Raw genomic sequence first — 27,200 nt, 5'->3', positions numbered from 1 at the left:
CCTAGGGCTAGTCCCCGTTCTTAGAAGTCCTGTCCTTTTCAGTTTCTAGGTGTCTTGGCCCCCCCACCCCTGGGGTCCTTAGCCTCACTGTTCCTCTGCTTCGGGAGCCCAAGGCCCGCGGATTCCCTCACCAGTCCCACCCACCCCCCAGCCTTGAGTGCCCCGGGGGCAGGCTCTGGGCGGAGTCCCCACACGTCGGAGCCAGCTTCTCACCCCGCCACCCGGAGCCCAAAGCAGGATCCTCGCCCTGGTGCAGCCTCGGGTCAGGGTCCTCCCGAGCAGGCCGGGGAGTGTGGACGGTCAGCCTCAGGGGCGGGCGCCCTGCTCTAGCTGCTGGTGCTGGCTGCGCACGGCAAACCTGTTGACGTGCACGGGAATGGGCACCACGATCTTGGGGTTCCTGACCGGCTCCCCGGAGCGGCTGCTCACGTTGCCCGCCTTGATGCGCTTCCACTTGGCCCGGCGATTCTGGAACCAGATTTTGACCTGCACCTCGCTGAGCTTGAGGGCGTGCGCGATCTGCGAGCGCTCGGTCAGGCTCAGGTACTTCTTACAGTGGAACTCCTTCTCCAGCTCCAGTAGCTGCTCGCTGGTGAACGCCGTGCGCCGCCGCCGGCTCTTGCCCCCCGGGGCCGAGGCCCCTGGGGTCCCGGGAGGCCCGTCCAGGGCCCCGGAGCCTAGGCCTCCCTTGAGCTTGGGCTTGGGCCCCAGCAGGGCCGTCGCGCCCCCAGTGGCACTGTCCAGGAAGCCGTCGTCCTCGCTGTCCCCGCCGCCCGAGCCTTCTTCTTCGGGCTCGCTGCCGGCCGTCTCCCCCGACGGCGCGTCCAGCTTCTCCTCATCCGAGCTGTACGCCTTCCCCTCCGCTGCGGGGAGCAGGAGGTCAACCGACAGGGAGGGGAAGACACAAGGAGCCGGGAAGGGTCGGAGTGGGGAGGACAGGGGGCCAGGAAGGGGCAAGGTTCGGACGGATGGACAGAAGGAGGGAGCGAGGAAAGCGGCAAGGGGGAGGGGAAGGAAGGCACAGAGAGAAATAGGGAAAGAGGTATTAACCAGCATAGACTTCATAAGGGCAAGGTGTGAAGGGGCAAAAGCCAACGTGTTGCAGAAAGAACCCCAGCCCAGGCTTGTCCCAGAAGTGTGACCCCTGAGTCCCCCACCCTCGCAACCCCAGTTGTCTCTCTCTACCCATATCCCTTCCCAATTCTTCCCCAAAGCAGGCACTAGGGACCCAGCTCCTGCTCAAGCCTCTGCAGACCCAGACTTCCAAGGCTCAGGCCCTCTCGCTAGGCTTGTTTTCCTGCCTCCTATCCGGGGGCCATCTCCCCTTTGGAAGGTGGGTAGGCAGATCTGGGCTGCCGGGTCTCTGAGGTTCCCACTCCATTTTCCTGGACAGCTCCCTTCCCACTAAGGATAGCAACAGAGTCTTGCATTCACAGGACACTTTATAGTTTGTGAATCTTTACATCCATTCTCATTTTCATGACAACAACCTTGTGTGATCGGTAGTACAAGGATTACTTTATATCCTTTTACAACTGAAGACCCTGAGTCTTAGACCTGGAACTAGAACTTGGGTCTTCTAACTCAAAGTTTAGAGGTCTGTGAACTGTCTAAGAGGGGGATCATCTATCTACTGCCTAGAGCAAGGGAAGGCAACAGTCATTCATCTCCCTCCCATATTTTCACCATCCTCTAGCCGAAGAGGCCAAAAAATGCTCCCAAAAGACAACCCCCTCCCTGTCAATCTTTGGGGAGCTCCTCCCTTGGGGAGCCTGGACCCATTCAGACCAGGGTGAATCTAAGGACATACCACCTTGTTTCAGTATTTGGAACAGGGGCAATTACTCCTTTTTTCCAACTATTTGACCCTATTCTCATCCTCTTCCAATCCAACTTTTGTTCCAATCCTACCCTCCTTCCCTGGGAAATATATCTCCTCTCTTTCCCAGATACCCTCATTCCTTGTCCTGCTGCCTAAGTGGAGGAGAACAGCTATTTTTCTGCTCAGGTTCAGAGTTTTGACCTTCCTGGACCTGGCATGTAAGCTGGGAAAAGGAAGAGGGAAAGAGGGAAGAGGAGGGGGTAGAGAGGAGGTTGGACTAAAGTCGGGAGGGGGCAGAAAGGGGCCTGGTGAAAAGGAAGCAAAGTCTAATGGATTCCCAGTTGTTCACAGAATATTTTAAATTTACATGTGGTTTTAAGACTTCATTTTAACAATTAGTTTGAACCTTCTGATCTTCCATCAAAGATTTTACCAGAACTCCCTACAACTTGAGAAGATTTCAGCCAAACACTTCTTCCTGCTTACTCTGTGGTACCTTATTCTGGAAGTATGAGTGGGCAGAAAGATAGTGAAAAGGCAGGTGACAGACAATGACAAGAAAGAAACCAAAGGGACCCGGGTAATCCAGAAAGTGGCTAATGATGAGTAATAAAGAGATGACTGCGTGAAGTAGGAGTGGGAAGGCACATGGATATATGATAGAATCCCAGCCAAAATCTGGGGTTGAAGGCCAGGTGATCATCACTAGAGATATTCCATATTATAGTGAGGCGGAGGCACCATGTCCATATCAAAGAATCCTAGAGCTGAAGGGACTTCAAAGATCAGTCCTAGCCCTATTTCCAACCAATTGTCCACAACAAGTTTTTGCTGATCCTCAGAACTTTGACTGCCCTAACTTCTTAAAACCTATAAGCTAAAAAAGCAAAACAAAACAATAAGCTCCTTTTTTTTTCTCATGAGATCATAGGACCCAGAGCTAGAAGATGCCTCAGAGATCATCTACTTTAACTTAATTTTATGAATAAGGAAACTGAGGCCCAGAAAGGTTGAGTAATTTGTCCCAAGTCACACAGCTAAGTGACAGCCACTATTCAAATCCACCTCTTTTGAGTGCAGATCCAGAACACTTTCCACACCAGATGCTTTCTCTTCCTCCCTACATTCTTCCCACACACACACACACATCCAGAGCCATTCTTCTCTCTGGCTCTTGGTAACCCACTCCTAGACCATCCAAAGATGCCCTATTGAGGTGCTAGAGGGAAGAGTGACCCACAACAGAAAAAATAATTATTTTACTTTGCCAAAGGACAGTTTGGGAGGGGTTGAAAAATACCAGTCTAGTCCAACCTCCCACCCAAAAAAGAGAAATCCCCTCTGCTACCTCTGTAAATGGTCACCTTCCTCAAGAGGGTCTCCAATATCCCTCTTAAAATGTGGTCACTGGGGTTTGACCCATAATATAACCAAATCTATAGTTATAGGAGGTGTTTTATAATAAGGTGTGTATGAATGTCTTACAAATGTCCTCTTCTTTCTTACAGCCAGATTTTGCCTTGACCTCTCCTCATTCCCCTATCCCTGACCTCCTGTTAAGACCCCAGAGTCAATCTGGATAGCTGCCATGTTTACTCCAGGTCGAGAAGGGTTCCATTTCCCCACACAGGTACAGCCTACACTTACTTCTTCACTTCAGAAGATGTTCTCACATTCTTCTTTCAATTAGACTCCACAATTCATATCATGTCAAGTCAAATCAATGTGCTTTCATTAAGTGCCTGCCATGTGTACAGACTGCACTAAGTACTAAAGATACAGAGAAAGGCATAAGGGGGATTTCGCTCTCAAAGAGCTCCCAGCTCATGACCAGACCCTCCACTCCACCTTAGCCAAGCTTCACAGAAGACAGTTTGGAAGGGCCTCTTCTTTAGCCAGTCTCATCGATATCCTGGGGACACCCCACCCTCCATAACCATGGCCATCCTTCCCATGATCCCAGATGTTCATTCTCCACCAGCATTGAACTTTCACTCCCTCCAACCCCATATCTTCCTTACCCTTGATCTTTACTTTTATACGTACTGGGTCCAATATCCACCCCAACCCCTTAGCCTATGCTTTCTCCTTTACTACAATGCTCGCCCAATTTCTCTCTGCCCTCAAGATTACTGTTTATTTCTTTTATTCTACCCTGTTACCTCCCCTTTTCATAGACCTGGCATAGCAGTAAACTGATAGGAATGTTAGCACTGGAGACCTTGAGGTCATCTAGTTCACCCCCTTCACTGAGACCTGGAGTGATGAAGTGGCTTAGTGGCTTAGTAGTCCTGGCTTTTCACATTCCCTACAAACACAGCTGCATCTTCAGCTTCTTCTCCCTTTGGTCTCTTCTTCATTTTCTTTCATAAAGAGGTAATAGAGGAAAGTATCTTGGTGCCATCTATTCCAATGCTCTCATTTCAAATGAGAAAAGAGGTCTAGATTGAAGTGACTTTCCCAAGTTCACGCACATAAGTGACAGAGCCAATATCAGATGCAAATGACCAGGTGAGCCCTCTCTTCTGTGCCATGCTGCCTCAGTTTCCAGCCTCTCCTGAAGATCTTGGATCTTTTCCCTCCTCTTCAGTGTCCCTTCTCCTTCCCTTCTGGCCATCTCCTGCACTCTTCCCTTTCTTGACCGACCCACATTATAAAACAAAAGGTCAGTCTTGTAGTGAAAGCCTACTGCAACCTTACCCCCATGGAAAGGAGAGAGGGGTTGTACACCTCCCCAGGTGTTTGTTTTTGTTTGTAATGTGCAAACTGAAATAAGCACTAGCTTCTATATTTTAAGAAAGCCAATCAAACAAAAACCTTGTCAGATCTAGCCCCAAATTGCATCTATGATATCTGAAGAACCAGCTGCTGAAGACCCAGGGGCTGGATTTCAAGGCTTCCAGGGAGAAGTCACTTAGTATCATCCCATGCACCCGATGCTCAATAAATCAAAACTGAAGATGACTGGGAAGAGAATTCCACCCACCCCTAATCTCACTTAGCTGTTGTATCTGAGGCTAGGAAGCAGGGGGATATTTGTTTCTCTGTGTCCTCAAAACTTCATCTTAACACTCAGGATACAAATGGTAATGGATGTGGTGTCATGGGGCAGGTAAGGCAAGGTGTGGCGGTGGGGGGGGGGAGTGGGGAGAATAGAGCAGAGAGACGGCAGGCAGGTAGCAGGGTAGGGACCAATGATGGAAATCTGGGCTGTGTGGGAGGGAAAAGGCAAAATAGCAGGCTGAAAGAAGATTGGGAAAAGAGAGAAAGAGTTTTGGGAGAATCGAAAGGATAGCTATATGGCATAGAGAGATCAGATCAAAATCTGGGGGAATAGTTAGTTCAGGGGAGATCTTGTGACATTTTATTTTTAAAAATACTAGTATGATTGGAGTGTGAAATCATAGAAAGTCAGGGCTAGAAGGGACCCTCAAGATCATCTAATCCAAGCCCATTTTACAGATGAGGAAACTAACAGAAGCTTGAAGACATGAAATGATTTGCCTAAAATCACAAATCCAAGTCACTGGCAAAGTCAGAACCAGAATCCAGGTCTCTTCACTCCCAGTGTTCTTTCCTGTTGACACCAGGCAATGGGCTGGGCAGGAGTGCTTCATTGATGCCTGCTCCTGTTCCCTAAACAACTGACACCTCTATTATTCCATTCATGGATACCTCTTGTGACCTCTGTATTGTATCCCATTAACCTTTTGGCCTCGAAGAGTTCATTCTCTCTCTCCCAGATACAGTTTCTCATCCAATCCCAGGATCGTTTTGTTCTATCCTCTCCTTGTTTCCCAGGTTGCTCCACAGCCAATAAGCTCCCTTGAGGACAGGATCTGTCTTATTTTTGTATTTGTATTCCCCAGCACTTAGCATCGTGCCTGGCATTCAGTAGGTGCCTAATAAATGTTGGTTGGTCAGTTGACTGATTGAATAGTTAACACACACACACACACACACATACACACACACCCCATCCTGGACCACAGACAAGTTCTAGTCATGGCTGCCTACAGACCTAAAATTATCAATGATAGGTTTTGGAGGGACCTCAGAGGCCAAATAGTCCACCCCTTGATTTGACAGTTGAGAAAAATGAGGCCCAGTCAGGTTGTGACCTGCCTGAGGTCAAGTAGGAAATACCAGAAGTAGGATTTCAATACAAGGGCTAGTGCTTTTTTCCATTCTGCCACAATGAGCTATGTGGGTCTCAGAGCTGTTTTTTATTGTTTGTCCTTCATTCCCAAAGGGGACCATGACATCAAGAAGGTGATGCCATGACTTGCAAGAAATTGGATTTAAGTGAGGGAGAGCTGTGCAAAGTCACCAGCCTCACTTTCTCCTCTAGAGCCATCTGAGTTCAGTGGCAAGATATATATCAGTATGACTGGAGGTGGCCCTCAGGTCTCAGAGCAGAGGGGGAAGGAAATCCTAGCCACTCAGACTGTTCCACATGAGCTCATAGGAGTTTTCTTTCCAAGATGCTGTCTTCTGAGTATGAGGGTTCTAATAGGAACCAGGAAAGGGGGAACTCATGCCTTTGGCCATGAGAATCATTGTCATACTGATGTGGTAATCTAGGTCACTGATTAGAGGTTGAGAAATAATGTTCTCTTCCTCACAGACATGCAGACTGAGATCTGATGAAGTCAGTCAAGATCTGAGTTGACTCTTTTTCCAATCTAAAAGAGGCAGGATCTTGTGAAAGACAGGAATGAAGGCCACCCTTCAACTGCCACCTGGGTAAAGCTTCTTAGGATTGGTGAGATCACACTGAGGTTCCCTGAGTTTTGTTGATACTCTTTATGGAGAAATATTTGGTCAGGTTTGGAAGGCTTCAAGGAATTAGCCTGGAGTGTCTAAGTCCCAGCTTGTTTATTCCTTGTAGCATTCCTGGTTGGTGAGATGTTTGGAACTGAGTTACCTGTCTTCAATCCAGTCTTAGAATGAGATTGGGCTGTAAGAGGTACACCATTCTTGGTATATAAAGATGTTGGTAGAAAGACAATATGTTGAGCGCAAGCTTGCTTCCTATAGATGAATCCCATGGACTGGATATTGGGAAAGAGAAGTCCAATTATCAGGTGAGAGGGATGGATGAGTGTAGGTCTGGATTGTTACTGAAGTGATGCCTAGTGTTCAGCTGAACTTCTGCTAGATGCTGCTCTCCTGACACCAAGAAGCCATGCCCTGTAAAATACAAAGTGTGAATCCAGATCCAAGTTTCCTGTAGGGTTCTTGGCCAAAAAAAAGACTCCAATTCATTCTCCCCAAGTACTAGGGAGAGATGCTCCCAGCACATCAAAGTCTGCTTAACTGTGGAGGGGCCAGTGGGAAGGAGAAGCAGTGTCAGAGTTTTCTCATCGATGGGTGAGGTCAGGCTGATAGGGTAACCAAGGGCTAAGGAATCCATGGTAGGTGATCTCCAGCAGGACAGAGAACAACTGCCTGGCATGATCTGATGTGGGGGTGTCCCACAACTCTGACCAATGGGTTGATGGACTTATGCTGCAGAGGTGGGGAACCACCGGGGGAGCAGAGAGAATAGCTTTAGATTCCCAGTGCCTGGAACTCATCCCTTGTACTGCCCTTCATTGCCCCCAAATATTACAGCTCTGGCTCCCAGGATACCTGCCTATCATTCCCCAACCCAAACCTTCCAGACCTGTACTTATTGCAGTCTTTCCCAGCAGTGGCAGAGAGGAGTCCTTCCTTCCTTGCCCACTATTCCCAAGGACACTGCCCTATAATTCCCCCCCACACTCAGAGAAAAGTTCTCTCTTCTTCACTCTCATTATAGTGAATGAACCTCTCCATTCAAATTTCCTACCACATCAATACCAGTACCAAAACCAACAACAACAAAAACCACTGCAACCATCATTCAAAATGAATAGATCATCCCCCTTCATTGCCCTTTCAGAATTTTTGCTTTCGTATCATTCCTAGGATAGACTTCTTTCCCTGTTCTATTCACTAAAGAGCATTCCCTCCTATCATTTACAATGACAAGCTCCCTTCCAGGATGTAATTCTCTTCTCACCATCATGCCCATATTTCCATGTCACTCACTCCCATCAATTTTAGGTACAGCACAGAGATCTTTCTCCATCCTGTCTATTATTCTTTTCAGGTCTCCCAGTGATGGGCTTTACCCTCTGAGTCAATATGGTAAATTTTCTCTCCATTATTCCCAGTTCAAAATCCTATCTCCTTGCCATCCCCCCGATTATAGAGCCCCCTCTTCTCCTAGATGCCCCCAAGTACTTCCCATCAGAAGAAATCTTTCTATTCCATAATATCTACTCAGGAAATTTAATATTTCTATAATGCCAGCATTTTAGAGACAGCCTCTAAATTTGAGACTTAAGGAGAGTATTTTTTGTCCAGACTTCTGATTTCACTGGCAATGGCAACTCCAATTCAAGAAACTCCTATCAATGTAGATTGACACTGCTCTGCAATTTATAAGTCTTACAGGGTTGCTTGGGGCATGGAGAGATTATGTAACTTCATCAAGTCCACATATCCAGTATATGTCTAGGGTGGAATTTGGACTCAGATCTTCCTGACTCATAGTCCAGCTCTATCCACTACACCAAAATCCCTCTTTCTGTTGTAGCTCCCTTCTTCCTTGAATTCCTTCTTTAACTATTATCTCATTTTATTAACAAGGTTAGAACTGGAAAGAACCTTGGAGGCCATCTGGTCCAATCCTGGCTCCCCCTTCTCATTTTCCTGGTTGTCAGAGTTTACCTGGATCTTTCTTCCTCATTTTCCCTCCTATCAAAGTCCCAGCATCCATCCTTATAGCTGTTACCACAAGGAAAGTGAGGCCTAGACGATCTCAATGACTTGCCCAAGCTCACACAGCTATTAAGTAGTAAGACTTCAATTTGAATCTGATCACTTGGTGCTCATCCTTCTATGCTATGCTACCTGCAGCAGCCCTCAAAGCAACTCCATAAAGTAAGTAGAACAGCTAGGATTATTCTCAGTTGTAAGATAAAGAAACTGAGGCACAGGAAAGGGAAGGGACTTGTCCGAATTGCACAGCTTAGTGAAAAGACCTAGGTCTCCTGAGCTCTTCTCCTGTCCCTTTTCCCCTGGGCCATGCTCCCTCCCATTATCCTCAAAACAAAGCCTCTTCTCCCAGCATCCCTTTGTCACTTTCAGTAAAAGACTCAGGTTCTTCCAGAAATTCCAGCACTGACAATCCAACGTCCTCATATATCCCAACAGGCACCTCCTTCTCTCCCTTGTTTTTCCCAGAGAAAACATCATTATCATTTCCAGTAAGGGACCTCAGTGAACTTTCATATTTTAGAAACTTCATTTTCTATGTGCTAGTTAACTCTCCCATCATTGGATGTTGGGAGCTAACTCATCCCATGATCATCGGAACATAGACCTAAAACTCAAAGGAATCTTACAGTCACCAAGTCCTACCCCCTCATCTTACAGATGGAGAAACCGAGGCTCAGAGAATTTAAAGACAAAATGACAGAGCCAGGATCTCACCTCAGGTCCCACGTGTCCAAGATCAGAGAGCTCCCACGCATATATGGTTTCTCTCATCATTTCTTAAGCAGCGTGATTGGCGGAACAAATTCTGTCTCTAGAGAACTTGGGTTCCAGGTCCACCTTTGCACTTATAAACAGTGTGACTTTGGGCAAATCACTTCCCTTGCCAGGCTTTTTCTCCACCTGCAGAATGAGAGCTGGGAGAGTAGATGCTTTCTTAGAGAGAGCTGTTTCAGATCTAAGATTCCAATCCTATTTGTTTATACGATCTCATCACTCCATTTCTTTCAGTACAACTTCTCTTCTTCCTCACACCATGTACAGAGCTGCTTTTGCCTTCATTTGTAGTCCCCAGTCCTCTCTCTCTCTCTCTTTCCCCCTCATCAGTGGATGCTGCTGGATGTGCCATAAAGGCATCTTTCCCTGGGATTCTGTAAAGAAGTTTTAAACCCATCATTTGCGATGTGGACCCTTCACCTCCTTAAAAACTAATTTAAACTTCTCTCCTCCCCTCCCCACCCACACTCACACATTAATTCCAATAAAGAGCTCTCTTCTCATCATTTGTCTATAGAACTCTCTGTCCCATCTCGATGGTTCCCCTTTCTTCTCCTCATTACAGAGCTCTCTCCACTGAATGGCTCACACTGTATTAATGTCTCTCCTAATCACTCCCAGGATAACTCTCTCCAGCAGGCCCAGTATGGCACTTTTTTCCCTGCTAACACTAATAGTATGGCATATAGTTGTCTCTTTCATCCTTTTTTGTGTAACTAGAAATGAAAACGTTCATGTAATAGTAAAGGGAAGTGGTAAAAATCTCTCCTCAACTCTCTGAAATTCCTTGCTTTATTTTGTGAACTCAAAAGAATCACAGATCTAGCTTAACTTCGGACTGTATGACAAACCTTTCCTCTTTAAAAATGCAAATAACCTTGGGAGGACTATTAGTCTTTCACATTTTAGTGTGAATGAGTTTAATCAACTTGCTTGCCTCTGAAAACCTATTAAAATCCAGCTTAGGGTTGAGGAAGGAGACTTTTGATCTGAGTAAAGAAAGAGAGAAGATGAGCTAGTTTGGGAGTCTGGGAGACTCCAAAAGGAGACCTATCTTTTCTAATGAATTACCCAAAAAGCATAGTAAAGGCAGTGGCCACTCAGGGTTGAGATGAGGCCAAGGTGGGGAGAGAGGCCCAGAAAGGGAGGTGAATAGATCCAGGCCTAACTGTGCCTATGTTGTAGTTTTTCTTAGTGCCATTCCTGTCTCTATCAACCTGAGATTTCTACAGGATTACTGTTGGTAAAAACTATCCCTTTTACTACCAGTAGAGCCTCCTCTTCTTTGTGATTTACAATAATAATAAAAAAAACAACTCTCTTAACCATGATTCTCCATCTAATTCTAGAATAGTATAAGATCTCTGGAACTGAAAAGGATATATTTTAATGACATATTGTTGGAAACTTCACTACCTGTGTTGGAAATAAACAAAGCATAAGGAGGCACTTTCACAGAGAATCTTTCAAGGTTATAGTAAGCTCCATTTATCCGTTTCCCTCCCCCTGCCTAGTACAGTGTAGGTGATCAATAAATGCCTATTGAATGAATCAAAGCAAGGATTTCCTCTTGGTCATAGGTCAAGAAGGTATTAGGTCCTTCTCTTCCAGTTGAAGAAGGAGATCCTGTAGCATCACCCCCATAGCCTTATCAACCCTCTATAAGATACTCTTTTTCTCTCTAGGAATGATAGATAGCTCAATTCTATGAAAGCACACAGAATGAGGGGCCCATTTGAGGCATGGTACTAGGGTCCCAGCTCAGTTGAGGAAGACTGGGGCCATCTCCTTCACAAGATAGTTCCTTAGTTCCCCAGTTTTAACACTCTCTTCCTTCCGAAGTCCTTCTGTATCATGTATATATTAGGATTTACTTATCTGTGTACATATTCTGCCAAGTAACCAAAGCTCCAATCATTTCTGTCTTTGTTTTTGCCCCCAAAATCTATCAGTTGATTTGTTTTCAGTTTTCCACATTCACTTCCATAAGTTTTAAATTTTATCATTTCTGTCTTTGTAGCACTAGCCCTGGCTCATAGCAGGCACTTAATTTTTGTTGAGCCAAATTTAATTCTATCAGCACTACTGCTTCTCCCAGTCCAGCACCAAGATCAGGACATACGGGATTAAAAACCAGAAGCATTTAGCCTAAACCTCTCATTTTATAGATAAGGAAAATGAGACCAAGAGAAGTGACTTATCTAAGGTCACTCAGCTAGTAGGCAAAGGAGTAGGGATTTGAAAACAACTCCTCTGAACAACACTAAAGCCTGTTCGCTTTCCATGACACCCTATTCATCAACTTTCTCCACCTTTTTGGTTCAGTCTTCCAGCACAGGACAACTTTGTTCAAGAAATTTGTCGCTGGAGACCTTGATAATCAAGGTAGAATCCTAGAAGTCAGAGCTAGGTGCCTTAGAGATGATCTAATCCAACTCCTTCATTTTACAGAAATGGAAACTGAGGCCCAGAAAGGGAAAATAATTTGTCCAAGTTCACACAACTGGCTATTGAGTTCTCTCCATCATTCACAGATTGGTTTTTTCCCCATCCATTCCAGGAGAGGATTTCTTCCTTCCCATCTCTTCCAGTATATTAATAACTCTTCCATATCTTCTAGGACTTCTCTTCCCTCACTCCAAGCAGAAAGCTGCTTCCTCTACCCCTCCTCACCTCCTCTCTCTTTGTCTCTCTGTCTCTATGTATTTCTGTCTCTCTTTCTCTCTCCATCTCTCTGTCTTCTTTCCATCTCTCTGTCTCTCTCTCTCTTTCTCTTTATCTCTCTGTCTCTGTCTCTCTTCTGAGATTCACAGTGATCTGTCTCCCATTACCCCCTATCACTCTTAGTCCTTCCTCATGACCCAGATTCCTCTGCCCATTGCTCTGTTCTCTATCGCTCACTGGACAGAGTCACATACCCCACACATCTACTGCAGGATTTTTTACAGATCATTCCAACTTTGTTCCTCTCTCCTCCATCTTTGACAGCAAAGACTTTGCCCCATCACCAGTCTATGACAAAATAACCTTTTCCTTACAAGTCGGTGTTATTACAGGACAGTATGTGTGAAGTCCTAGTGATATTGTGGGATTCTAGAAAGCATCTCCCTTGAGGGCTCCTGAGCCTGAGTCATCAAACAGACAGAATAACTTGGACCAGGAAAGAGGTGAATGTTTATTGGGTCCAAGGTCTGTCCATCCCTACCTCAGCCAATGGGCTAAGAACTAGCTATTTCCCAAGACCAGAAACCGAGATTTAGTGGGATGTCCAACAGGAGGCTATGAGTTTTGAAATGGGAAAGGGAATGAAGCTGGTTTGGGGTGCAGGCAAGCAGTAATCATTCTGGAGGTAAACCAAGAATAATGGCAGCCTCCAAAAGAGGCCATGTAGCTAAATTAGGTGTCACTGCTAGTTAGAGCAGAAGGTGATGAATCTAAGTTTCCCCTAAGGACAGAACCATCCTTAATAAGAACTTCTTTCTTTTTTTTTAAAGAACTTATTTCAATAGCATTTTAAGGTTCACTTTCCTCACAACAGTCCTGTGAGGTACGGCACATATGGTTACTCTCATTTCACAAATGAAGAAATTGAGGTCCAGAGAAGTTTGAAATGACCACATAGCTAAAGAGCACAGGAGTCAAGATTTGAACCCAGAACTTCTCATCACTGTAGGTGTAAAACTTGTTCCATTACACCACACAGCCTTAACAAGGTACTACAGAGCCCATTCATGAAAACCCTATCAGTCGATGTAAACTCAAGTCTTCCTGATTCCAGGTCCTGGACGCTATTCACTGTACCACCCAGCCATCCCTAAGACCAGGGGGAGGAATTTTTCAGGCAGGAGAGGGCATTACCACATTCACTCAAGACAATACTCAAGTCAGCTAAGGTTTAGACTAGAAGTGAGAAGCAATCTGCCCCTTTAAGTTCTGTTGGTTGTTTTCATGAGACTACAGTTATTTTCAGACAAGCTTTCTCTGCTCGTCAAATCCAGCCACTTGGATTTTTCAGTGCAAATTGCTAGGTCACTTTCAAGTGACTGTGGATCTCGCTGAAGGGGTTCTGTCATATTCCTGTGTGCAATGTGATCAGTGAGAGAGATGTCATCCTGGAAAAGGAACATCTGGAAAGCCTCACAATCAATCAGGAATCCCTCTCCTGTTTGGACTCTGCACAAGACATCTTCCATAAGACAAATACCTTTGCTGAGAATGTATCTATATGTCTTTCTATCTGTTTACTACAGCTCAGTGACACAGTTTTTAGAGCACTGGGCTTTAGAGCACAAAGACCTGAATTTGAATCCTGCCTCACCTACTGACCCTATATGTATGACCCTAGACTAGTCACTTAACCGCTCACAGCCTCAGTTTCTTCATCTGTAAAATGGACATGATAATAGTATCTACTTCACAGGGTGGGTTGTAGTGATAAGATAATATATTACAGTCCTTTCCAAACCCTAAAGCACTAAATAAATGCTAGTATTATTAATGCTGTTGCTATTTGCTATTTATGCTGAAATTCTATCAATGCTTAGTTGCTTCTTTTTTTCTCCTATTTTACTTTTCCCTCATCCATCCAGTAAAGCTTCTTTGGAAATCCCCCCCCCCCCACACGCCTAATAAAAAAAAAAACAACCCTCTTAACCATGATTCTCCATCTAATTCCAGAATAGTATAAGATCTCTGGAACTGAAAAGGATATATTTTAATGACGTATTGTTGGAGCCTGTCTTAGGTGAACTAAGGGATGAAGAGATTTATTCATATCTTGGTGTAAAAAATAAATGATGGGGCGAGGGGAAAGAAGACACAGCACACGTTAGCCCCGGAAGCTTCATGTGGTCATTTAACTTTTCTCAGCCTCCCTCCTGCATTCCCTCATCTGTAAAATGGGGAGAATGATAGCACCTACTCACAGAGTTGTTGTGAGGACCAAATGAGATAGCCTATGTAAAATACTTTACAAATGCTAGAGTGCCATAAAGACGTAGCTATTAATTATTATTATTATTATTATTGTGGTGGTTGTGGTTGCTGGAATTATTATTATAGGATAGCAGCAACGATGGAGGCATCTGGGCATCCCAGACCAGGTCCAGCATCCTCTCTGTTAGTGAGAGGTAAACATAGCAGGCAGGGTAGTCCATGCTGGTTTTTGCCTACAAAGAGGCATCTTCTCACCCAGTACCAGGGTGGTGGGGTCCTCCTTCATTCCTCCCCCCCACTATGACATTCTATCTCGAGCTCTCAATATAAGTCAATCTTCTGCCACTCCCGATATGAGTACCTCTTCTTCTAACTACTCCTAGCACATCAGTCTTGCCAGATTACTCTTAATTCCTAACTTCAAACATGATTATATTTCTAGCTACAATGAGAAGAAAATGAAGCTCTCATTCATTTTCTCCTTCTAATATGGAATTCTCTCCTCATCACTGCCATTACTGACCTTGTTCATCATCACTACAAGTACAAAGGTCTGCCTTTCCCATCCCTTCCGGTATAATTTCCATTCCCTCCCTCCCAGAGTATTAAAATTTCTCCACTGCTTCCAGATGAGAGCTGTCTCCCTTCAATTTCTCCCACAGAGCTTTCTGTCCTTCCCACAGTTATTGGTTTGGTCTTTTTCTCCTATCACTTATTAAGCTTGATTGCTCCCTAACAACTCCCAATTCAAAATCCTCTCCCTTATGGCTCCCAGGACAGGGATCTCTTTAACCCAACATTCCCAGTACCTTTCCATCATTACACTTATCTCCTCTCCTCCATATATCCACCTATTTGATGAAACTTTGTTAAAGTATAAAAGAGACAAAATACCTGTAGAAAGTCATATTACCTTTCCTTGTACTACATTCAATAAACATAGAATCATAGGATTTGAAGCCAGCTGAAAGGGATCTTAGTGATAACCTACTCTAATTCTCTAAGTTTACATATGAAAAAACAGAGGTCTAGACCAGTAAAGTGATTTACCTTTAATTTATTCAATATGTTAATGTTTGTTAACTTAATAAGCACCTATCTCTTAATATTTTTGCATATTCAATGAATCATACTTCAGTCTGAACATAAATACTTCTATTCTCTCCTAGCCTCGTTTGCTTTCCTTTCTTCCTTCTTTCTTTCTTTTTCTTCCTTCTCTTCTCCCTCTCTCCCTCCCTTCTTCCCTTCCTTCCTTCTTTCCTTCCTCCCATCTTCCCTCCCACCTTGCCTCCCTCCATTTCTTCCTCCTACTTTTCCTCCCTCCCTCCCTTCCTTCCTTCTTCCTTCCCTCTTTTCTTTCTTCCCTCCTTCCCTGCCTCTCTCCCTTCCTTCTTTCTTTCCTTCCTTCCTCCTACTTTTCCTGCATTCCTCCTTCCTTCCCTCTCTCCCTTCCTTCCCTCCTTCCTTCCTTCTTCCTTCCCTCCCTTCCTTCTTCCCTCCCTCCTGCCTTCCCTCCCTCATTCCCTGCCTCCTTCCCTCCCTTCCTTCTTTCTTTCTTTCCTCCTACTTTTCCTCCATTTCTTTCTCCTTCCCTCCCTTCTTTCCTTCTTTTCCTCATTCCTTCTTTACTTCCTTCCTTTTTTCCTTCCTTCCTCCCTCCTTTCCTTCCCTTCCTTCCTTCACTGGGTCTCCCTAGCTTGCCTAGCCTGTAAGTGCAGTGCTACTTGTAGGTCCGATCTCATTGCTGATTGCCATAGAAACTTTGACCCAATCCATTACTGACCTAGGATAGTTCACCCCTCCTTAGGAGGCCTGGTGACTCCCTGTTCCTGAGGGCATGTCATATTGGCATCAGACTTATTTTGGACACTTAATGGGCTTTTAATCCTATAAGGGCACCTAGGTGGCACAGTAGATAGAGTGCCAGACTTGGAGTCAGAAAGACTCATCTTCCTGAATTAGCAGTGTGACCCTGGGCAGGTCACCGAACCCTGTTTGCCTCAGTTTCTTCATCTGTAGAATGAGCCAGAGAAGGAAATCGCAAACCCATCCAGTATCTTTGCCAAAAAAAACCCAAATGGAGTCACAAAGAATTAGACATGACTGAAAAACCTGAACAACAACAAAACGTTCAGAATCCTTGAACTCCAACTATCCACCAGCCTCAGCTTCCCCAGTAGTAGAGATTACAGATGTGTGCTACCAAGTCTAGCTCCATTCACTTTCATAGCAACTTCTCTCCACTTCCATTATGTAATTCTATCCCATAACTTCCAGGAGGAACCTTCCCCCACACTACATTCAGTATATGATATTTTCTCTCCTCTCTATCTATATTGCTTCTTCTCCCATTGTAACCAGCATAGACCACTCATGCTTTCCACTTTGAATACAAGCATATTCTGCTCCATCATCCTCTTCCCAGCTTCTTCTCTACATATTTCTGTCTCCATTCCTAGTGGAGCTAAATCATTCTTTATTCAGAGATCTCTCCTCTACTACTACCAGTAACAGAGCTTGAACTTTCTTACTCCTTCTGGGACGTAGGACTTCTTTGCCCTTTGCTACCGCAAAGAAGGAACTCTCTTCTTCATCCCTCTGTCCTCTCAAACAGTGCTTTCACTGCAATACCACCAGTGAAACCTCTCCTTCATAATTAATAATAGCTGACATGTATATAGGGTTTCAGGGACTCCCAAGGGCTTTACATACATCATCTCAAATAATCATCTGTGCATCCTATGAGGCAAGTACTACAAAGTATTCTTATCCCCACTTTAGAGATGAGGAAACCAAGGTTCAAAAATGGTAGGTGATGTGCCCGTGCTCACACAATAAATAAATGTTAAAGATGAGACTCTTAAGCCCACATTCCCTGTCTCCAAGCCCAGCACTCTTTCCATTATGCCACACTTCATTATTCTTAATATTCTCTTTCCGGTCATTCCCAATAAAAATATTTCCCCAAAACTATTATTTCAAAAGCACAGATCCATTTCAGTCTATGAATCTGGAAGGAGATTAGAAATCACCCAGTCTCCTCTCTCTTACTTTATAGATGAGGAAACTAGTTCCAGAGAGGTTACATGATTTGTCCAAAATCACATAACTAGTTAGTAGCAGAGTCAGGACCAGAACTGAGGTATTTCCCTTATAGTAAGAGTTCTTAACTCTTTGTGTGTGTCATAGACCTCTTTGGCAGTCTGGTGAAGCTTACGTACCCCTTTTCAGAATAACGTTTTTTTTTATTCACTGGGGAAATGTTAAATTTCAGTTAGAGGTTAGCAAAAATAAACATGTAGCTATTTTTTCCATCTAAATTCAATGGCCCTCTGAAATATAACCGTGGATACCTTAGGAATTCATGGACCCCAGGTTAAGAATGCCTGACATATCATGCTCTCTGGGCTTTCACTTTCCCATCACCCTCAGCGGGAGAGTTTTCTACCACTGTTCAATGCTGAAAGGGCTCCTTTCTGAAGCCCCCTGGAGAGAATTCTCTGATCAATATCATTCCCAGGAAAGTGTCAGTCCTCAGTACTACCAATAGAATTCTTTTGCTGATTGCATATCACTTTAGCATTCCCTGTGTCTCTCTGATAACTAAAAGTCACGTTCTGATAGTCACAATTGGTGACTATCAATTGTGGATCAAACAGTGAATCAATTGGTGGTCATCTAAAATGCCCTCTGACTGCACAGCCCAGTGTGGTGTTGATCTCACAGCATTTGAAATGTAAACATCATGCTCCCCCAAAGCCCATCTGGCTTCCTGATGTATGTCCCCTGTCTTCCATTATTTTCGATAAGAAGGCATGTTCCTCATCAGTCCCAGCACAGAGTTGTATTCCCCATCATTCCCTGTAGAGTCAGATCTCTCTTCACCAAACCACTTCCAGTTTACCTTTCTGCTCAATGATTTCCACTATGTTGATGCTTCCTATGTTATTTCCATTATCATCTCTCACTCCCTATCTCCCAATCTTTAGCGCTTTTCTCTCCATTACTCCAAGTACAAGTGCTTCTGTCTCCATCTCTCACAGTACTAACCTCTCTCTCTCCCATTACTTCTAGTACATCAATTCCCTCCCCCCCAACCATATCACTCAGTTTTTATCTTATTTCTCTCAGGAGATCTGCCCCCATCACTCCTCGGATAGGGTTGTCTACCCAATCATTTCCAATATAAAGTTCTCCTCTACTTTGCTTCAAGTGGAATCTCTGCACCATTTCTCCCAATATGCCATTCTCTCCCCCATCACTTCTACTATGGAGATTTCTATCATGACATTCACACTACAAAGTCCTCTTCTATCACTTGCAGGTGCCAACTTCTTCATGAAACTTTACCTGATCCTTCCCTCCCCAAGTCTCTTGTGCTTCTCTGTGTGACCTTTCCTATACATTGATCACATTCTAACTTTGATCATACTTCTTTGTGAATGCCTTTTTCCCCTGCCCTACTAGATTGTGAATCATTAAGGACAAGGATTGGGTCATTTGTCATCTTTGTATCCCCAGAACCTGGCACATCGCCTTGCACATAGGAGGTATTTAAGAGATGTTCATTTAATTACAGAGATATTTCTCATAGGCACATACACAGCCTTTTACACTACCACCAATACAACTGTTTCTCAGAGTTCCCTTCCCATCACTCCCGGTACACTGAGGACCCTCTATCCATCCCAATGCAGACCTCCCTCCTCCCCATCACTCCCACAACAGAGCTTTGTCTTCACCACTACCCAGCCTCTCTCTCTCTTTCCCATGGCTTTGTACTGAAAGTGATAAGGGAGAGTTTTGAATTGAGGGCAGTGGGGCAGAGATCAAAGCACCAAGTCCTCTCCACAGTCACCCCCTTCATTCTCTTCCCCCAAGATGGAATTCTTTTCAGTCCACCCCTCAGTACATGCTTTACTCCATTACTTCTGGTACACCGATGCCTTCCTTTATTCCTCCCAGTATAATTGTTTTCCTGACCCAGACAAATCCCATAACATTTCTGCTCTTCTCCATCACTCCTGGTGAAAAGTGCTGTCTCCTACCACTCCCAGCAAACTCTCTGCTTCCCAGCATCTCCAATTACAAGATTTCTCACCCACTTCCCCCAATATTGGCCCATCTTTCCATCACTGCTGATCCAGACCCACTACTCCTCTTTCTCCTAGTACAGGACTTTCTCTTCCATCATTCCCAAGGTAATCTTTGCTCTGAGATCACTTCAAGTACAGAAATCTCTCTTCTCAGTAGATTCAACTTCTATTGTCTCCCAATACTGACCTTTCTCCCAGCATTCCCAGTCCTGTCTCTCTCCCCCAGCCCCATCCACACACAGCACAGACCTGGAGCCCCTTCACTCCCCATACTAAGCCCTTTTTCTACTCTTTCTCTCCCATCAGTCATGGAAATGCTCCCTGTTCACTCAGAGAAAAGAACCTCCTGATTTCTCCTGCTTATCTTTCCACATTCTCACTGAAATCTCTCCTGCTCACCTCCAAGACAAGCTATTCTCCTCCAGCAGTCCCAGAGCAAACCACTGACATCCATCATTCCCCAGTTGGAGTTATGTCCACCACTCTCCTGAAATGCTTCTTGCAGAAGCAACTTCTTCCTGTCGATCTCAGGAGAAGTCCCCCACCTTCCCATTCCTCCTTACAGAGGTCCTCTCCCCATCCTTCCCGATACAAGACTTTCCTCTGCCAACGGGCACACACAGTTCGAAGCTCTGGATAGAAGTCTCATGTTTACACCACCCCGGGACTCCTCTACCTCATGCTATTTCCAGTGTGGGGATTTTCTCCTTCCCCTTTCCTTCTCTCCCCATTCTCCCAGCATAAACATTTCTCTTTTGACAATCGATTCCCGAACGGGACTTTTTTTTTGTCCAAAATTTTTATAGAAGTCATGCCTCTCTTTCTCCTTTATCCGGCTCCAAAATCCCTTTGAAATATTTGCAGAAATCTCTCCTTCCCGCCAATCCTAAAATATTCTCCTCTCCAAACTGCCGCCATAATTCCAGTAGCAATTTCACTTATTTCAACCCAGCCCTTCCCCCTCCTCCCCTTTGCTCCGTTTGCTTCCTCTCTCAGAGTCTGGTTAGTCAGTCCCATCTGTTGCCAGAAAAGAGCCCAAATCATGGATTAGAGTCGGAACCAGGGCTAGAGGGAAGGGAGGAAGGGAGAGGGAGGGCTGGGGAGGGAAGAGAAAGAAGTTGCTGACTTTCCTGTGGTGTTAAGCAGTGTTGCCCTCAGCCCTGCTAGACTGGACTCTTTCTGATCTTCCTGTTCAACCGATCACTAGCCTGTAACTTCCTTGCCTGGGCAGTTTCACCCCTTTACCTCTGACTTCATTTAGTTTCATTTCTTCCGAGACATCTCATCATCCCTTGGGCGATCCTGCTCATTCCTTGCCCCCACCCCAGGACTGTTCCGTGACCTCTCCAGTCCCCAGGACCACCCTGTCCACCACTTCCAAGTCTGCGCCCGCTCTTCGACACTTACTCCTCGGTCACCTCGGGACAGTCAGACTATAATTTCTCTTCGCCTAACACGCAGCTCCTCTACTTGACACTGCCCCCTCCCCCAGTCCCACTGCAAGAAAGTTGAAGGCCCAACAACGCTTCCCTGACTTCCCAAGAACTGAGAGCTGGGTCCCTTGTCCCTTTCCCAGTCAGAAGGAATGCAGCACCAGCTCTTCCTGCGGTCCTGCTGGAAAAGCCGGGACAGCAAAGGGAAGTGGCTCCCACTAAACCCTGTCTTCGCGGAGGGTGGGCAAAGAAGGGAGGTTCTCATGTCCCCTGTTCTACCAATCCTCTAGGCTGCTCCCCGCAATCTGGTCCCCTAGCCCCCTGCTCTCACAGTTCCAAATCTTGGGTTGGCGGGAGGCAGACTAGGAGCAAAGTCTAGGAGAGAGCCCAGGGCCAGAGGCTGGTGGAGGCTGGACAGGGGTTCGTACCACATCCCGAGGGGAACCCGTTGCGTTCTGAGCCAGTGGTGGTGGATCTCATAATCTCTGTGCCCCGAAGCTGACCCAAGCTCGCTGAGCATCACTCCAATATCTAATCTAGATTCTCAACAATTCCAAACCCTTGACCTCACACCCCTTCCGAAGCCCGATCGGCTTTGCTTGATTCAAGCCCAGCCGGTTCCTCCCGCCGAGGCCAGTCCAGTCCCATCCCACTGGCCTTGCGGGTAGTCGAGCCCAGCCTTATCTGCTTCCCGCTCCGCAAGGCGGGGCAATCTCCGGCTTCAACCGCAACAATCAGGCACCCTCCGCGGTTCTACTTTTACTTCTCCACCCCAAGGAGCTCCCTTCTCTGGGTCAATCCCAGCCACACCCCGAAACCCTGAAACCGCCGATCCTAATTTTCCCCCAAACCCCTCCCCCTAGGGGCTCGAGTTCGAACGATGCCTACACACCCGTATCTCTTCACTGGTTTCCCACCGTGGACCAGAGAAACCCTCCACTTAAGCTGCTCTATTGCAGAGATTGGGGGTGGGGTGGGGGACCAGGGTGGGGGGGGGTGAATGGAGGAAAAGAGGGTTGGGTTGGGGCGGGGCTGAGTTCCAGGTCTGGAGCGGGAAGGAAGGGGTGGGCAGGCGGCGGGGAAGCCGCTTCCTAGGGGAAGGAAAGGTGAGAGGATGGACGTCGGGGTTGTTAAGGGAGCTGGTATCTGGGGAATAGTTTGCCTGTGGGAGTGAAGACCTGCGGATCGATTATGAGGAACTTGACTGATTTGGGGCCCAAGGCAGTCACCTGGGGTCAGGGGTTGGGGTGCCAATCCAGGGTTGCCCAATGTCTAGAGGTGCATGGGCCGGCCCGGAGACCTTACCCGTCAGACTTGGGAAAGTCTCGGAGAAGTGCGGCGCCGGAGGAGGAGGCGGTGGTGGGGGCTCTGCTACTTTCTCTCTGGTCTGCGGCAGCTCATCGGGCTCCAGCCCGCTCTCTGGACGCCGGCCACCGGGCTCCGGATTGTTGCGGGAAGCAGCCAGCTCCGGGGGACCGTAGAAGGCGTCGGGGGGTTCCGCGAAGCTGGGCAGTGCGGTGGTGAGCGCCACCATGGATGGCACGGCCTGGCCCAGCCCGGCGCAGAAGGTGTTAGTGAGGCGGCCAGCAAAGGAGGCAAGCGGTGCGAGCGGCGGGAGGCCTGCGGGCAGAGGCGCGGGGGCCAGAGCCTGAGGCAGGACTAGCGGTCGATAGGGCATGAACATGGGATAGCCAGTGTACAGCAAGTGGCCGGAGCGCGGCGGGGGCGGCCCGATGAGGGAGTCGATGGAGAAGGCGGTGCCCTGGCTCCCACCGCTGCCCCCGCCGCTGCCCCCAGCCCCGCTGCCGCCTCCGGGTCTCTGCATCGCGCCCGGAGCTGAGGCCACCTAGGGCGCCCCCGGGCAGCCCGCCGCCGCCACTAACTCGGGCAGCGCCGTGCGCCCTAGCTCGGGGCCCCACCTCTGCTTGCTACGCCCGCCTGGGGCGCAGCTCCCCTGCCCGGCGCCCCCAGGCTCCTGCGCCCCGCGCGGGGCGGGCGGGCGGGATCCCTCCCCTCCCTCCCTCCCTCCCTCCCTCCTTTCCTGGGCCGGAGGTGGCTGCGGGGAGCGGGCTCAGCGCAGTGTGGCTCGGGCGCCGCCGCTCGCTCGCTCTCATAAGGAGGGAGGGGGCGGGCGTGCGGGCTGGGGGTGTCGCCCTCCGGACTCATCCATCTTCCTCAAATTACGCTTCACTTCCTCCCTCCGCCCGCCAGCCCGCTCGCCGCCGCCCGGCTCCCCCGATCACTCCGCAGAGCCTGTTCCCAGCCTCTCGGCCGGCCCGGCCCCCGGGACCCCCGCCTGCCCGCCCTCCCCCCACCCATCCCGCCCCCCGCGGCCCAACCAACTATTATTAATGGAGATTGATGAGGCCGGACACCGCCGCTTTGTGAAAGTTTGTGGCGGACGAGAAGGCGGCGGCAGCTGCTGTGACGGTTCCCCCCACCCCCCCAATGCGGGCCCCAGGGGACTCAGCTAGGGGGCGCGAAGGGAGCCAAGTGAAGGGCAGAGGGGGTGGGGTGGAGAGAACTAGAGAGAAGGGTAGGCCAGGGTAGTGCGTGAAGAGTTGAGAGGGGAACTCGAGAGGTAGGGCTGAAATCTCCGAAGGAGAGATGAAGGCGAAGGCAGACTGGGGAGTAGGGTAGAAGTAGAAAGTGGGATACTGAGGCCGACAGTATATACCTAGTGCCTAGGCATATTCTGTACCACGGATCCAGCAAAGAGCGAGGCGGGTCTGGAACGCGACTGTAGGGGCCAAGCAGGATTTGTGTTGTGGGACACATGGCCCCACAATCCAAACCCAGGTTCCTGCCAACCAGTTCCCGTCTCGTCAGAACCCCTTTCACTCCTCTTTTAGGCTATTCTCGTGGACTTTCCCTCAGGACTTTCTCCCTGATCCCCCCTCATGTGCGTAGAGTGATGATAAGGATCCAGAGTCCTAGGTGAAGTCACAAGGGACAGAGACTCGCTTCTCGATGCCCTCTTCTGGCAAGTTACAGTTCCCCCTCTTCATTCCTACCACTCGCCTAGGACTAGAAAACGAAGATGGAGAGATAGATGCTTGGTGAGAGAGGAGAGAGGGCCCTCCCAGTTAGAGTGCTAGTTAAATAGTTACACACACACACACACACACACACACACACAGAGAGAGAGAGAGAGAGAGAGAGAGAGAGAGAGAGAGAGAGAGAGAGTCTTCTTCCTTCCTTCGATTTCTCATTCTCTCTATTCCTCAGGCTTCCTCCTTCCTCCCTTTATCTTTTCTTGTCATTCTCCCAAACGTTTCTTCCCCTCCTCCCTCAATCTCTCATCTATGCAGAACTTCTCTCACGTCTTCTCTCTCTCTCTCCCTCTCTTTCTCTCTCCTTTTGTTTGTACTATGTACAAAGTACTATGTACTTTGAGTGTCTAAAATGTACGCTCAGTGTTCCGTCTCTTTCACTCTTACAGATGTTCCTTTCCTCCTTTTCTGTCTTTATCCACATCCTTTTCCCCTAGTTTTTCTGCCACTCTCCCTCTCGGTCCTATTTACCGGGCTCTTTCCTTCCATCTCTTTTTCTATGTCATTCCCTGTCTTCTTCCAACCCCTGTCTTGCGCTGTCTCCCTCTATTTTTCTCCCTGCTTCCCTCTATCTCTGTGTGTCTCTGTCTCTCCAGTCTCGGTCTCTGTCTCTCCTTCTCCCTCTCCCTTCCTCCCTCTTCTGCTATTAATTTCCCTGATTGGCTCCCTGGCTCCCGCCGCTGATGAGCCCTATTCATTCCCGGGCCTGACACTCTCGACCTGCCCCGGCTGATTGCTGGGGGCCGGCCCTGCGAGCGCTGATGAGCCCCAAGGGTCAGCGGCGCTAATTATCCGCTAATTGCAGATGACTCTGCTCACCTTCCCCGCGCTTTCAGGCACAGAATCGGCGGCGCCTTTTACCCTTCCCCCTCCTCGCGACTCCCTGCAATAGAGTTGACACAGAGCAAAAGGCAGAGAATTCCGGCCTGACTTCCAGGGCTTTCAAGCAAGAGAGCGAGGCTGCGGCCAGCCAGGAGAGGGACATCCCAGCCTAATGGAGAAAGGGAAACCCAAGCCCCACTGCGTGGAAAAGAGCCAAACAGATAGGATGAGGGAGGCAGATCCACATGGAAATGCGGAGCTAAGAATTAGGGAAAGCTAGACAGGCTAGTTGAATCAGACAGGAACAGGAAGATCTATAATACAAGAGTGAGGAGGAGTACTGGTCCAGATGAAGACCTAGGTGTCAGCAAGAGAAATAGGATAGGTCTAGGTCTAGCCATGGAAGCTAAGAAAATATAGACAGTCAGACCTCAGTAACATTCCTCCCGACTCCTTGGGGTCATTTTGCTAGCCCAGAAGAAACTTTTTAGGTTGATTCCAGGCTGACTTATTGGAAATCAAAGTGGGCACAAAGCAGATCAACGAAATGAATGATTTTTCTCTACCCAGCATTTTAATACAGTGCAAATTTTGCACATAATAGGAGCTTTTATTTAAAAGATCAGCTTTGGTAGGCCCTTAATGCAAAACAAAACAAAAAAGTGGACTTGGAGATGGAAAATGGGAATTTTAAACCCATATCTGTCATAGCTCTATAACTATAGGGAAGTTGTTTAACCCCTCTTGTACCTCATCTCTCTTGGATATACATGGTTTGATTGCTATGGGTGTCCCTTTATGACTTAATAGAGAACTGCTGTCATTGAAGAATTCATTCTTCTGTGATGAGTCTCTCCGAGCATGGCTACACTGGATCACTCATGATAGACTTACTGGTGTCATGCTTTCCAGCTTGGTGGGACTTTCTAGAACTCGTCCTCTGCTAGCATAGCCTTGAATCACCTCTATGCTAGGATGAGATATTAGAGGTGGATTTTAGTGGACATCCTTATCTAGAAAATGGGAATAATATTTGTATGACCTCCCTCCCTCATAGGGTTGCGCTGAGGAAAGGGCTTTATAAACTGTAATAAACCACATAAATGCTAGCTGTTACTGTTGAATTGTCTTGATTTGTAATTCCTCCAGGATTCAGCTGAGTGAGGTGGAGGGAGTGACTGGAGTATTATTTTCTTATGACCCCGAATTAGGTCAGGCTTTACAAAGCCAGTGGAATCTAAAGACAGTTTGAATAGGCACATGTTGTTGTCACATTGGAGAAGGAAAAGGTGTCCCAACTCAAGCATGAGCATACCAATTCCTTGTTGAAGTGAGCTGTGCCCAGCTGAAGTCTATGTAAGCCAGCAAACAAACATTCTTTGGAGAAGCCCTCAATTTATTTTAGTCACCACACAGTAGACTGAATAATGGAATGAAAGAATGACAGCTTGTAAGACCCATAGTTTTAGAACTGGAAGAGACCTTAGAGATAATTTAGTCCAACCCTTTACCTTTACAGATGAGGAAACTGAGACCCAGAGATAAGTGACTTGTTCAAAGTCACATGAGTTAAGAAGTGCAATTGAGTTCTTCAAAGCCTGATCAGGGGCCCCTGTCTATCTTCCCAAAAGTTGAAAGGTCAAGTATCTTGACTGGTGATAGAGGTAACAGGGAGATGGAATGCACTACTGGGCTTTTCAAAAAAAAAAAAAACCAGAATCCTGGAGGTACAAAAATCAATAGAAACCATCCAGCTCTACTAAACCATATCTGAATGGGAATCTACTCTACAACATGGCCAACAAATGGTCATCCAGCTTCTAATTGAAGATCTCTAGTGATGGGAACTCACTACCTCGATTCTACTTTTGGACAATTTTAATTATTAGGAAGTTTTCACTCACATCAGTCATGTATTTGCCCTTCTGAAATTTCTACCCATGGCTCCTAGTTCCATCCCCCAAGGCCAAGCAGAAAAACTTTAATTCTTCTCCTAGATGACAGCCTTTCAAATATTGGAAGACACTCTCCTCTTCCTCTTCCTCTACCTCATTCAAGTGAGTACTTACAAGCTAAAACATCCAATTCAATTCAGTAATAATAGCTCACATTTATATAGCTCAAAAACAATTTACAAAGTGCTTTCCTTATAACAATCCTGTGAGGTAGGCAATTCAGGCATGATTATCATTTTAATTTGCCTCTTTCCCAACCTGAAAGTCCCCAGTTTCTTTAACTGAGTCCTCTAAGGCTTGATCTTAAAGTCTCTCAGCAACCTAGTTCCCCTCCCCTGGACATGCTCTAGTTCATAGATGTCCTTCCTAAAATATTGTGCCCAAAACCGAATAGAGCAGGATAAGCAGGGCAGATGACAGGCCAGGGAACTATTGGCTCCCTCATTCTGAATACTATGCCCCTATCAATAGTTATTGGTTTAAATTGATGGAGTGGCAAG

The 27,200-nt window shown here is 46.9% G+C and overlaps 1 protein-coding gene across 2 annotated transcripts; it reads right to left on the bottom strand.

Annotated features, from left to right (window-relative positions):
- Positions 1–306: 306 nt before the first annotated feature.
- GBX1 (gastrulation brain homeobox 1) lies at positions 307–23,036 on the bottom strand. Of its 2 annotated transcripts, none has more exons than XM_036760940.1 (3): positions 22,850–23,036; positions 22,176–22,706; positions 307–863 (listed from the first exon to the last, which is right to left on the bottom strand). In XM_036760940.1, the coding sequence occupies exons 1-3, from the start codon at positions 23,034–23,036 to the stop codon at positions 307–309; spliced, it is 1,275 nt and encodes a 424-aa protein (XP_036616835.1). The 2 variants fall into 2 exon arrangements, with proteins under 2 accessions (XP_036616835.1, XP_036616836.1); XM_036760941.1 differs by having other exon boundaries at positions 22,176–22,750; positions 22,912–23,036.
- Between the last annotated feature and the right edge of the window lie 4,164 nt (positions 23,037–27,200).

Source organism: Trichosurus vulpecula, chromosome 5 (genome assembly GCF_011100635.1).
Source record: "Trichosurus vulpecula isolate mTriVul1 chromosome 5, mTriVul1.pri, whole genome shotgun sequence".
Lineage (NCBI taxonomy): Eukaryota > Metazoa > Chordata > Mammalia > Diprotodontia > Phalangeridae > Trichosurus > Trichosurus vulpecula.
The sequence above is the reverse complement of the archived record's forward strand: the minus strand, read 5'-3'. Positions and strand labels throughout refer to the sequence as shown.